Source organism: Trachurus trachurus (genome assembly GCF_905171665.1).
Source record: "Trachurus trachurus genome assembly, chromosome: 6".
Lineage (NCBI taxonomy): Eukaryota > Metazoa > Chordata > Actinopteri > Carangiformes > Carangidae > Trachurus > Trachurus trachurus.
This window is the reverse complement of record NC_139897.1, coordinates 11514965-11528189: the sequence shown is the minus strand read 5'-3', so window position 1 is coordinate 11528189 and position 13225 is coordinate 11514965. Positions and strand designations below refer to the sequence as shown.

At 40.1% G+C, this 13225-nt stretch overlaps 2 protein-coding genes across 2 annotated transcripts; both read right to left on the bottom strand.

Moving 5' to 3' along the window:
* Nucleotides 1-1148: 1148 nt before the first annotated feature.
* On the bottom strand, nucleotides 1149-3233 carry arpp19b (cAMP-regulated phosphoprotein 19b). The gene is made up of 3 exons (XM_083973227.1): nucleotides 3107-3233; nucleotides 2402-2524; nucleotides 1149-2315 (listed from the first exon to the last, which is right to left on the bottom strand). The coding sequence occupies exons 1-3, from the start codon at nucleotides 3149-3151 to the stop codon at nucleotides 2145-2147; spliced, it is 339 nt and encodes a 112-aa protein (XP_083829353.1). The 5' UTR covers nucleotides 3152-3233; the 3' UTR covers nucleotides 1149-2144.
* A 1625-nt stretch (nucleotides 3234-4858) lies between these two features.
* Nucleotides 4859-7615, bottom strand: rsl24d1 (ribosomal L24 domain containing 1). The gene is made up of 6 exons (XM_083973713.1): nucleotides 7470-7615; nucleotides 6026-6139; nucleotides 5868-5940; nucleotides 5712-5775; nucleotides 5480-5565; nucleotides 4859-5248 (listed from the first exon to the last, which is right to left on the bottom strand). The coding sequence occupies exons 1-6, from the start codon at nucleotides 7548-7550 to the stop codon at nucleotides 5172-5174; spliced, it is 495 nt and encodes a 164-aa protein (XP_083829839.1). The 5' UTR covers nucleotides 7551-7615; the 3' UTR covers nucleotides 4859-5171.
* Nucleotides 7616-13225: the final 5610 nt, after the last annotated feature.

Sequence of the window (13225 nt, the reverse complement as noted above, 5' to 3'; positions counted from 1 at the left end):
GTCTCTGAAGTAGCCCCCCGAGCACCTTGACAAACTTTCTTCGCCTTTGGAGAGAAAAGGTGACACCACTCACGTAGTCCAAAAGTAGAGAGACATAACTCCTGTGAGCTGCTGCTGCTGCTGCTGCTGCTCTCCTCCACTCACGTCGCTCTGAGCCGGAGACACGACGCACTCAACCGCCGCTGCACAACCTACACGTCTCTCTCGTGCGTCTTGCGTGCCTCCCAGCGGCCAGAGAGGTGAGCCAGCCAGGGAGGAGAAGCAGGAGGTGAAGGACGGAGACCTCCTCCTCCTCCTCCTCCTCCACACCATACTGCATGTTAGTGTTAACATAATTTCACATTTGAGGTGTTTCAGTGCCATTACTGAGTTTTCACATTGCACTTTCACAGCATCCATTGGTCATTTCAACATTGGTTTTCCCTTTTCCCTTGCCGAGTCCTACTGTATTAAGAAGGCATCTTTGTATAATGAAAATTGTCAATTTTATTTTTGCAATACTTAATATTATCTACATATGAAATGGAAAAGTTGTTGCTAAATACTGTATGCTTCATTCTACTCTGTGCAATTCACTAAGCTGAGCAGGTCGACTGACACAAATCGACCATCATAAACTAATACGAATACTGTAAGTGCATTTAACTCTTTAAACATTTACACTCTGATAAAAGCTTTTGTGAACCAGTTATATGTGCATTAGTTTGATATTTTTGTGGCAATTTTAAGCTGTGAAATATTTTTCAACAGCATCAACACATCTCCACACACCTAATGGGGCTTTGGGCTCTCCTGTGCCCACTGGTGCTTTTACACAGTGTCAGTGGGGAAAAATGATGCCTTCCTCCATAGGTCACGTACCCTGCATGCAAGTATGAACAAATAGATAAATGTGGGTGAATACATTTGAAAAACACATATCAGCAAACGTACTCGCCTGAAGACATTTTGTATTAAAACTGAATTGTTTATACCTCAACCTACCCATAGATGAAGGCAGTTTTTTTTTCTTGTTAGAAATACATTTGCTTTTGCAAGGTTTTCAATGTTTGTAGTTTTGATGAGTGATAATGATGTAAAAAAAAAAAAAAAAAAAAAAGAGAGAGAAAAAAACCAAGGACACACTAAATTGATTAAGTGTACTTATAAGATATAATGCAAAACTATTTTATTTACAAAACAAATGGCACAGTGTGACTGCACAGTAAATGCACATGCACACTCCAGACATGTCAAGGGAGTTTCTTTTCATAAAATCCTAAGTGATTCCAGTCAAACAGTGACAGACATTTCAGGCAAGATTCACAACTAAGATTCTCACTGAGGGAGCAAATATTGCTCAAGAGGAACAACGGTTCATTACTTTTAAGGCCATTTTAGAGGTCAGGATGAAATGGAAACCAGCAGCAAGTCTTGGCAAACCAATAATCACTCAAATGAATTAAAATACAACTGGCTACAAAATGTGTGTGATCTAATCATCAGTACTTTGAAAGCACAGAATCAAATTGCTTCACAGGGAGAGGTGGCGACATGAACAAAATCAAGAATTAGCAAGAGAGAAAAACGGCATTACTTCACTTTTCACTATTCAAATAGACATGCCTCCAACATGAGCAGGTGAACACCCAAAATGAAAGGCATATCTGAAAATGATTCGTCTACTTCACACATACATCAACACAAACTTTGATAACATCTTCTCTCTGGTCATAACTCGTTAGTATTCTTGCCTCTGTAATTATCAGTGACATTTCTCCTTTGTGGTTACGACAACAGTCCCACTGCACAGGCTATTCAGCTGTTGTTAGACAGGCATTCGGGTGAAGGCATATATGATTAGAAGCGGAAAATAAGACAGCATTAACATCCATCCATATTTACGAGTGACATCATGTTCATAAATCAATCACGATTCAGTCTTTTAAGAGTTTGACAAACTTCTTCCACAACTACTTGGTTGGATTCAAGTCACTGACAACCCAGTGCCTGACAGTAGCCAATTGTTTCTCAAGTATTTGGCTTGGTACATTACTTGTTCTTGGAGAATACATACAAAGGTGAAAAACAAAACAGAAAAAGTAAACGGCAGGTAGATGTGAAGTGGGGTTTGGAATGGTAACAATACAGTAAACATAAAACCATCAGCCAGCCAGTTTGCTTGCCACAATTGAAGTTTTTCTTTGAGGCAGGTCCTGAGGTGTTGGGATGTGTCCCCCTGTGATCTCAGTCTTCTCCGCTGGGGCTGATGGTAACTGTTTATTCTTCATTTTTGCCTTGGCCATGTTGTAGTCACCAGAGTCGAAATACTTTTGCTGAACAAATAAGAAGACAAGGTGAGAATATTGCAAACATTGTTATTGTGTAAATGTGTACAAAGCTGAGTTTAGATGAAACACACCCCTTTATGAAGTCTTTTCCTGAAGAGGTCTGAGCCTCCAGGCTTGGCTCCGAGGTTAGGATACCTGGCCTTGAGTTTGGCCTCCTCTGCTTTCTCAGGGCTGATTACTTTGTCGTCCATCTCCTGTTGACAGCACAGAGTGCACGAATGGGAAATGATGCACATGCACTGATGCAAGCTGGTGCTTAAAAACCACTAACCCTTCCTCAAGACTACACATGGTAGCGCTTAGTGAAGCTGTAAAATATATGCATATAATATATATACACACATATGGCAGCAGCAGATGCAGCTTGTAAATCTGCGTATTATTTTTCATATATTCAGACGCCGCCATGAGGGAAACTCCCAACTGATGTTTGCACTAGCATTAATCTCACCATTTAACTTAGCACGTCGAGGTAAACGATGTTTGTTAGGCCATTACTTACTTTACACGTGCTCGTGGCAACTCAGCCGTTGGCCAAAAAAACAAAACAAAACAATAAAACAGCAGGACCTTTGCTAAGCTTTATCAACAAACGTTGGTGGCTAATTAGCTAATTACTCGTGGTCGCATCATATGTCATTAGCCGGGGGCAGCTAGTGGCTAACTAGCCTGATGCTAGCCCTGATGCTAGCTCAACAGATCGGACGTTGCTACGGCGCTGGATCATCTGGATCACACTCAGAAATACATAAAAACAACTCGTCGTAATAATTTACCTGCTGTTCTTCCGAAGTCCTCGTTTCCTCGACCTCCTCAGACATGTCTATGCCGAGTGTCTTTGTCTCTGCTCGTAAAACTGTGGATGTAGTCGTGTGACACAGCTCCTGTGCAGGATGAAAGAGCAGCAGCGACTGTCCGACAACAGGCCGGGGAATCGATGCCAGATTGAACCGTTGTGAGCGTCATATGACAGTCACGATCGTGCGTCAAGCGACAGACATTTCTATTTTACCTGGCCAAATCATGGATCTATTATACATCCATGGGACAAATACATAAAGTATACTATTTATTTGTACAGTCTAAGTAGTAAAACGTGGCACAAAAAAGAAAAAGAGAGAAGAAAAAAAGAAATTAGCTAGATTCTTGGGCAAAACAAGGCTATATGTGTAGACTTTTGGTCCATTTAAAAAAGACAAACAAATACACAATCTACTCGTTGCTCACATATTTGGGGTTATGGGTCATGTGCTATTTTTTGTAGGCTATATTTTATTAATATTGATTGAAGCATTTACTTGCTTTCTATCTTAAGACTCTCTTTGCATGATGGACACTGATCCACACTGAAACTTCATGAAAATAGAGACAAAATCGACTGTCTTAGAAATATGAACTTCCTATTGTATAATATAGACCCAGCATTTCCAAAACCTAAAAAAAAAAAGTAATAATAATGAATGCAGGAAATTAATAATAATTATAATAGAAGAAAAAAACTTCAGAAAGTTGAACTACACTGTAACATTGGGTTTATAAGATTTCTCAACAATTTTTCACATTACAGCTCCATATGTCTAGACAAAAGCTGTGGTGGAAAACACCCCAGAGAGCATATAACTTTATGCTTGAAAGCATCTAATCATTATAGTTTGTATAAGTTAATTAGCAGTATAAAACAGAAAAAATGTGTGATAAACAAGGTTTTTATTGTATCTTCAAATTTTGGGGTAAAAGCTTGTTGCCTGTTATGGATAAGTTAAAGCAGAAGTAAGCGATCCGGTCGTTTTGGCTAATGCTGCGTTCCAGGCAGGCTTTTGAAACCGTAAATTACAGCTTCAAGTCACAATTTACGATTTTGTAGCGCAACCCACTCGTGTTTTTCCGACCTGTTTTACCTGTGAAAGTCACTATAACGACCACTCGTAACTTCCGACCCGTGAACTCGTACCAGATCGAACTGGTATGACTTCACAGGTCGGAAAAACACGAGTTACAGGTTGCCTTGAACGCACCATAACAGTCCTCGTCCCTACGTCACCACATTCACGGCGTCCCTTGGCTGCACACACAGCCCTGCATGCCGTTCTCTCTCCTCATTGGATAAAAACTGTAGGATACGATGAATGTTTTCTCCTCGGCTCAGAGCAGAGCAGAGGGACTGAGAGACCCGTGTTTTGGTCCAAACAAAGTCTCTATGTAAGTGATTGCTGTCGGAAGATATAACTATTTAAGACTATCACAAATATATCACTTTCTTCTGCTTTAATATCAACCTTTCCTTTTGTCATTATCTTCTTTGCACACACTACCAGAGATTAAGAGATTATTTTTATTATTTGTCTTTTTTTTGATAAATCATATCTACCATTCATGTATGATATTTCCTTTTGTGTGTGTGTATGGTTGCAATTGTGTATAATATGTGCTGGCTAAATTGTTCACACAAAATGGTTGATGACATTGGTGTTGTATGACCGAAATAAACAACGATGTATGGGCATAATGTCACAAATGATGAACAGTAGAGCAATCAAAAAAAACTGTTTATTATGGGTTATCTTAACATTTTCTGTAATCTTTAATACATTTTCCTATATAACAGGACTAAATGATCAGTCCCAACTACCACATAGGGGAAAAATGGCAGGGAGTCATGGTAAATTGCTGCTGCTTTGGGCAGATCTTTGTTGCGTCAATATTTTCTGTCCTTTTATATCAGTTAAAACTGAGTGCATCACCGTATCCATCATCCGCCATTTGGAAATAACAAAAGTACAATATAATACAAGGTCAACTTGCTCCCCACCACGACACCAAAAGACCCCCCGGGGCCTCAGATTAATTATCCTCATCCCCCATGTCGACGTCCTCTTGTAGCTTCTGCACCATTTTGTCTTCCATTTTTTTGGCCTTTCCTGTTTAAAGATACAAGACAAAACAAAAAAAATCAAACAACACTGAAGTCACAATCACATCATTTTGTAGAATTTAACATTTGTATCCAATCTGATACTTTGATGCTGTTGTACATTGTTCACACCCTCAGGTGTGTATGTATTGAAATCAATGTCACCAAATGAAATATCTTGTAATAACAGGATCATTGTGTCTAGTTTGGCCAGCTGGTGATTCTGACAACCATTTACCTGCATGTGGCGCTTTGATAAGGTGAATATTTTTCTTCACTTCGCTGATGGCCTCTTCTTTCTCCAACTGTTTGCCCTTCTTTAATCTATAAAATCCAGACAAAATACAATTAAGTATAACAGTGAAAAAAAAGTTAAATAAAAAAAAGTACTTTACATGTAGCCAAAGCTGTAAAATGCAATCAATGAACTGTAAAAAAAAAAAAAAAATACTCAAACACAAATTGCTCACCTGTTCATGATAAATCTTGCCTGTCGTTTCTGTTTTATTTCCTCCACCCTCTTCATTGCTTCCACTGTAAAAGAAAAGTGACACATAAACATCCTGCTCAACTTCAAAGATTCATGTTTTACAAAAGATGCTTCGGAAAAGTACATTAATTGTTACCTGTCTTGTCCCAGAGCTGCCTGTTATATTTAACAGGTAAATTTCTGCGTTTCTCGAACTCCAAAGCGTTATCCTGGAAGGCAGTATACAGTGTGGATAAGTAACAGTAAAACAAAACAATGTCTCTGAGTGCAATGTCCTACAGACAGTCTGCTCACCACTGTCAGCTCCTTTCCTGATGCCTTTCTGAAAGCTTTGGTCCATCTTGTCTTTCTGGGGTTACGCTTCTTCTTGAAGTTCTTGTGGCACTTTGATCTGCAGAATCTGAATGACTACATTTATTTGAAAAGACAGACAGAAAAACAAACAATTAACTACAACAAAATGCAAAACTTTAAATGGATATAAACAAGTGGACCTGTGAATGGTTCTAGGTTGTGAACTCCAACATTGTACAATCACGAGTTATAAATTTGAATATTCAGCATTGCATCCGTTTAAACAGACTCCCTCTCTCCCTCTTTTTACACAGTTATTTATGTTGGCCTATAGCCCAGTACAGCTGGCAGGTCCACACAAACTGCAGTACATTGACACAAATACGGTAGTGTGTTTAATTTGGGGGTGTCATTGCAATGTCTCTCCACCAGAGAGCACTGAGATACTTTATTAAAGAAAACAAACTGTCAGCTCATATCCTGGTCAGAATTTTTCAACAAATTAGTTTAGAAGAAGTTATCAAAATCTCATGCTCATGCTAACAACTATTTATCAAACCAATCATTTTTTAAAAGCTACAAATTCAGTATGAGCCCCAAAAATCCAATAAAGATATAATATTTACTCCACTGCACATTTTGGAATACCACTTATTATCATAATTATTATTCTTGTTATTATTTCAAATTTGCCTAATTGTTACACATACTCATACACACATAATTAAATACAGTATAAATCAAGGGGGATTATAAAGGATGTTGTATTAAGTTTAATAAATAAACTACAATAACGAATAAAATAAAAGACATCAACATATGGTTTACAATCCAATATTAGTACCCTTGTGAAGTTTATGTTTTGCTTTTGATGTGGCCCTGTCAGCAGCAGCAGCAGCACACATACGCATATCTACTACTTTACTACAGGTAGCCTAATTTAGTTGAGCTATTTACTTGAACACATTACAGAATCCAAATATAGTATGAGTTTCCGAAGTAAAAGTATTTATTATACTAAATTACCAGTTTCAGACTGACATATCGATGGAGGATAATTACTGATGAACGACCGTGTCCAGTACTTCAGTGTACCATCCACAGTCTGTTTTCACATCGAGCCTTCAGGGGGCGAAATCACCTCATCCTTTAAAACCAAGGCCCTGATGGTTTATATACTTTATTTCTCATTGACCCCGTTGGTTTAACATCTCATGATTAAATTAACGCTACATGCCTCAATCTAACGCTGTATCATCGGGTTTGATCGCAGTTATTATCCGTGTGTCAGTTTTAAAAACCCCTGTCGACCCACGTGAGAGGCTCCAGCACGTTCTGTTAGCGTTAGCATGTTGCTAACGCACCGACTCAACGGCTCAAACAGCTCAAACAGCGGCTACAGACACAGAAACCGCCTCGGTGAGGGGACAAGACAGCGCCTTACCTTACAGTCGTTCCGGACAAACATCACCCCGTGCCCCGGGTACACCGGCCCGGAGCAGAAATAACATTTTTCGATGCGCATTTTCACAGCACAAGTGCTGCGGACGACGACCGACAACAACAAGACCGACCGACGGCCCCGCCCGCTCTTCTTCTGGGTCTCTGCTGCTGCGGCCGGAGGAGGAGCCGCGGAGGAGGTGCTGCCCCCTGCTGGACTCTGGCCTAGTGGTCACACCGTTTACAGGCTCTGACCAGACTGTAAAAAAAAAAAGCTAAAAAACTAAAAAAGCTTCATGATGTCCTGAAAATTCATAAGGAGGAGACCTTTAAAGTATTCAATAAACATGACACAATAAAAAAAAAGGAAAGGATTAGGAAACTATTATTTATAAACAAAGCAATAATCTGTGAAATCTAAATTGTCTACATTCTTCTTTATTTCTTTATTTGAATGAACCCATTTTCAAAAGTTTAATTTATTCCATGATGGCAAGACATTTTAAAAACACCAGTCTAAGGACTGCAGTGTACCGGCCGTACCGGCCCAATCACTGTTACTTCATCTTGTAGCCTACCACATGGATATTAACACTAATAAAAGTCGGTAATATATTTTTGTAAATATGGATTATAAATACCCTTTTGTAACTATGAATTTAATTCAAGAACACAAGTGCATATTTAGGTCATATGCGATCAAGCTGTTCAACCATTTGACTCCCAGGTCAGCTCTGGTCCTTATAGACTTCTTTAGTGCAGAAGTTTGAGATGATTGCAGACACACTGCCTGCGTGACTTTATTCTGTTGTGCTTTTTACCATGTCCAATGCAAATGCCTGCTGGTGGGCCAGTGCAGCATCTAGTGGCAGTGACGATATCTATAGCTAGAAGCTTTCGATTTGCAGGCTTAAACGGCTGAGAGCCACTGTTTTACACACAGCAGGTGACTTTATGAAGTCATGCCTCTGTTTCTGAGATGCTATTAATCTTTAACATCATCATAACAGAGGACATCCACAGTGTCATGTGAGAAACTGCACTTTACTCTTTTACAGAGGAGACTAACACCAGCACGTCCATCAGACAGAAAAAGGATAACACGGCTGCATTTAGAAGAAGTTATTCAAACACTTTCAGGTAATTATCAGACTCTATGACAGATTCTCAGCTGCATCTTCATAGTTTGTATGTATGTGGTTCTCTGTGCATATTGTACTATGAAGTTTAAAGGTTCTTTGTTTACAAATGCTGAAATACATATTTTCATATTGGCCTGTGTCTATGGTTTGCATATGCCTTCTATATGTTGGGTGTTGTTCTGTGTGAGCATGGCTTGTAAAACCATCAAGTGCACTTATTATTATCAGTCGTATCTTTTTACAGTATCATATGGTCACTTACTAAACTTAAAGCTATTGCCAGCTGAACAAGCTGAAATAACAAAATCTTACATACTGTCATATTATTAAATCTTAGCTACAATACAATAGTCTCCAACAGTCACTCTCAACAGACTCTTGCTATTTACTGCACTTCAACCATAAAAACTCATCTGACTCTTACTTCCTCCACAGGTTTAAAATGTCAACCAGGTGGTTAATTGTCACTGCTCTTCTGGCTGCCTCAGCGAATCCACAGAGAGCAGCCACTGGCCAGCGAGCTGTGACTGTTGCACCAACCTGCAGAGTCAAAGGTCATCCAGAGGAAGAGCTGACTTTAAACTGTGGAGACGGAGAGAGTGCAGGTCAGTAAGGAGGATCAACACAAACAGACAAGATATAACAATGCAAAGCAATTCAATGAAATAAACTCATGCACGTAATCCACACAGTATTAATAGTGCTGTACAAGCAGTCATGGAAAGTTTGGGTTTGCACTTTGACCAAAACCAACAGTGTGTTAGCCTATCTCTCGTTAATGTGAAAATGTAAATTAGGGGTGGGTAATGTGGGCAAAAACTACCATCAAATATCTAATGTAATTTTATATCACAGTAACAGCATACATCACAATACAGAAATGGTTCTATGAACAATAAATAATAAAAAAGAAGTAGTTAAAAACAACCAGATTGGATTTATTTATTAGGTTTATGGACAGTGTACACAGACACAGAATGTAAAGATACAAGATTTAGCAGAGAGCTAATTTCCATCTACGTAGTAGTTAGTTATTGTCTGCTGGTCAACATGTTCTTATCTTAGCTTAAGTTGGCTGAGATACCTCCTCATTTTGCCCATTTAAAAAAAAAAAAGGCTGAATGAAAATCATACAACATTAACATACTAAAGTGTATGCAAACGTTGCTAAAACATGAGTAAATATAGCTGCAATATGGGAACCAAGCAGCCTGATGCTGCTAGGGAAATGTGATGTCATCATGTCACAGTCATGGGAGTAAGCACTCACAGAAAGCAAAATATAGACAAATATAACTATATATATACTTAATATTAGTTTCTACCTGGCTGTTACACTGTCAGTATCTCACCTGTAACTCCTTCTTCTCATGTGTAGGTGTGGTCCAGTACTGGCACACGCCCTTTGGAGACCTCCAACCCTCTGGTTTCCACAGTAACCTGGACCCTGTGTTCATGCACCATGATGGGAGCCTGGTGGTCCCCAACAGCAGCGTCCTCCACAGCGGCCTGTACTACTGCCTCCTGCAGCACACAGAGGGAACTACACTGTGGTCGTACGAGCTCCACGTTGGTTTTAACAACCACAAGAACCAAGAACATGAACAAAGCAGCAGCTGTGGCCGCGTCAGGTTCAAGAGGGATGTTGGGCCAGAGAGGGCGGCGAGTGTTTCAGACGGCCACTTTGCAGGAGCGGTGGCAGCATCGGTGCTGCTGACGTTTGTGCTCGGCTTCAGTGCTGGAGCTTTGTGCAGAGCTCATGTTCTCAGGTGAGGGTCCTAGATTTGGTTCATACTGTACAGTTGCCAGTCCAATGTTGATAATGTTGCAAACCATCAAAAAAGAGAAAGAGCTGATCAGTGAGGACAGAAATGTTGGATGCACAAGTTTGGGAAAAGTATATTTTGTTGATTTTTGAAGTGAAAAGAAATAAACACAGCCCATGCAGAAAAAAGTAACAGTGAAGAAATGTAAATAATAGTTTACACCACATCATTTTCAATGGAGTTCTGAAAGATTTTTTCACATTCATTCATAAATGTGTGAACTGACAATCAGATTGATAACTGTAGTAAATCAACACATAAAACACCTTTCCTCTCTGTATTTCTAAGGGAAACAGATATTCATGTGTTAAAAATGTATAGCTAGGCCTAACCACACGAGTCAAGTCAGTCAATCTGTTTAAATGACCCAAACTATAAAGCAAATATCTTAAGACAGGAAATAGTATTTACAGATTCCCATCTCCTCTCAGGTGTTTCTGGGCGGTCACTAAAAGGGTACGATCACCACTGCAGCGACAACGCAAACGTGACACACCAGGCCACAGCTCTGGAGTCACCATGACAACCCTACCACCCATGTGTGACAACGAGGCCTTTGAGGTGGGACAGGTGCAGGACAACATGGAGGCGACAGTTTCATCAACAACCCCGTCTCCCCCAGCCAAGCCTCAGAGGAGCTTCAGGCACAAACGAGAGGAGCCTCAGGAAACCACCGCCTACCTGGAGGGATGTGACTACGTGAGAGAGGAAGAGAGACAGTTGGAGGAGGGGGATGGAGGAAGAAAGCTGGAGGAAAACAGTGAAGGTCGTGAGGGGGAGGTGGAGGAGGTGGAAGAAGAGAGAGAGTTCAGTCGTTTCTATCTAGTTGGAGAGGATGGAGAGAGTCGAAGTGAAACAGATGAGGACAAGTACAGTGAAGATGGAGAGGAGAAAGATGGAAGACAAAGCAGGGAACAGAGGGAGGAGGAGGAGGAAGATGATGAGGAGGAGAGTGCGAGCAGGGAGAGTGAGGACGAGGCAGGAGGTAGCAAGGAACAAGTGAAAGATGAGAAGGAGGAGGAAGGAAGGAAAGAGGAGACTGAAGGAGATGATGGAGAAAAGAGGGAGGATGACAGTTCTCAGCAGTCGGCCACAGAAACAGAAGAGGAGGAGACAGGCAGCGAAAGACAGGAGGACATGAAGGGAGGTGGAGGAGGAGAAGCAGGGGTCTGTCCACCTCGCCCGGCCCGTCGCAGCCGCGTCATTCGCCTGTATCAGTACGACGAGGACGGCCAGCGGTACTGCCACCTCCCAGACCCGGCTCGTGAAGATCCAGTTCCACCTCCGAGGCTGAAGCAGCGCTCTCTCTCTCTGACACGCCTCGGCGCCATCATGGCCGCCGCCTCGGCAGGGCCGCTGGACAAGGAGGAGGAAGGGGGAGAGGACAGAGAGGAGAGGCCACACTTCCACATGGAGATATAACACAAACACTGGTTAAAGGCCTTTTCCATCTTCAGCCACAGAGCTGAGGAACAAACAAGACACTGTTGACTTTAACCTTATCATGGGATTTGAATGACAGCAGCCTCTTTCAATTCTATACAATTCACAATCATGTAAGGGTTCAGAAATTCTTTGAGACTTAATAAAGACCTTTTTGATACCAGTATGGCTAACAGATGGATTATTTTTTAAATAGATAAATAAAAATGAAAAAATAAATCTTGAACAATACATTCCTTGGTTTTTAAATCTTTCCAATAAACATGTCAAGGATTGTTCATTTGCCCTCAAACGCAACACATACACACACATGCTGATAAACCCAATGAGAAACAGTCCAACACAAAATGTATTTTTCCATGAACAATTTTATTTTCTAATATTTGTGATCATCTTGAGAGTATCAAAAAAATCTGTTGCAACATTTCAGCACTTAAAATAATTTGTTCTGTTGCACACTTTGGATTAAAAGGTGTTTTGGTATTCAAAAGCAGAAATATCAGAAAACCATTAGCTTAAATAATAACAGTTACGTCTACAGGCTAAATCTACATTTGGCACCTGAGTTAAGTCAGCAAATATTAACTGCAGCTTTCACATGATCCTTTTACTTACTTACTTACCATGATGGCAAGACATTTTAATGCAATACACCGACAACTTTGAACATGAAACCTGTCTTATTAATTTAGGGAAAATGTCACATTAAAATTGGGAAATGTTTAACATCATGCTAAAAAAGACAATCTAAATCAAAATTTCCAATGTAGCCTACGAACCATTCAGGTGAAATCTCATGGTGATAAAAAACGGCAGAACAGTTTTTGACATCTCAAGCTTTTTTTCAAAAAGAAAAGTACTATGTAAAATGCCTTAGTAGCAACCAATTGTAAATCTATCACATTTAAATTCAAATAATGTAAATGAAAACCAAAGAAAATCACTAAATAACAGAGACTTAAAGTTTCTTTGGTTAGGATTATTTGTATTACAAAGATATAAAAATTGATTATGTTGCTCTTCACACATAGGGTTTCATTTATGATAGTCAGAATCCTTCATTGTCACACCTGGACAGGAAATATAATGGGGGAGATAAATGAATCTTGCCCCCGTACAGCAATATTGGTGAACGGTGACAGATGATAGAATAAGTATCATTATCATCATCATCATCATCTGTCACTAGCAGGACACACTGGATCTTTGGTCTTGCATAAATATTTTCCATCTCCATTATACCAAGGATCAACTGAATGAAAAGCCACACCCATCTGAGGAAGCAGACAACTCTTTGGATAATAGCACCGGCATCACCGCTGCGTTTAGCAATGGTCGAGAAGGCAAAT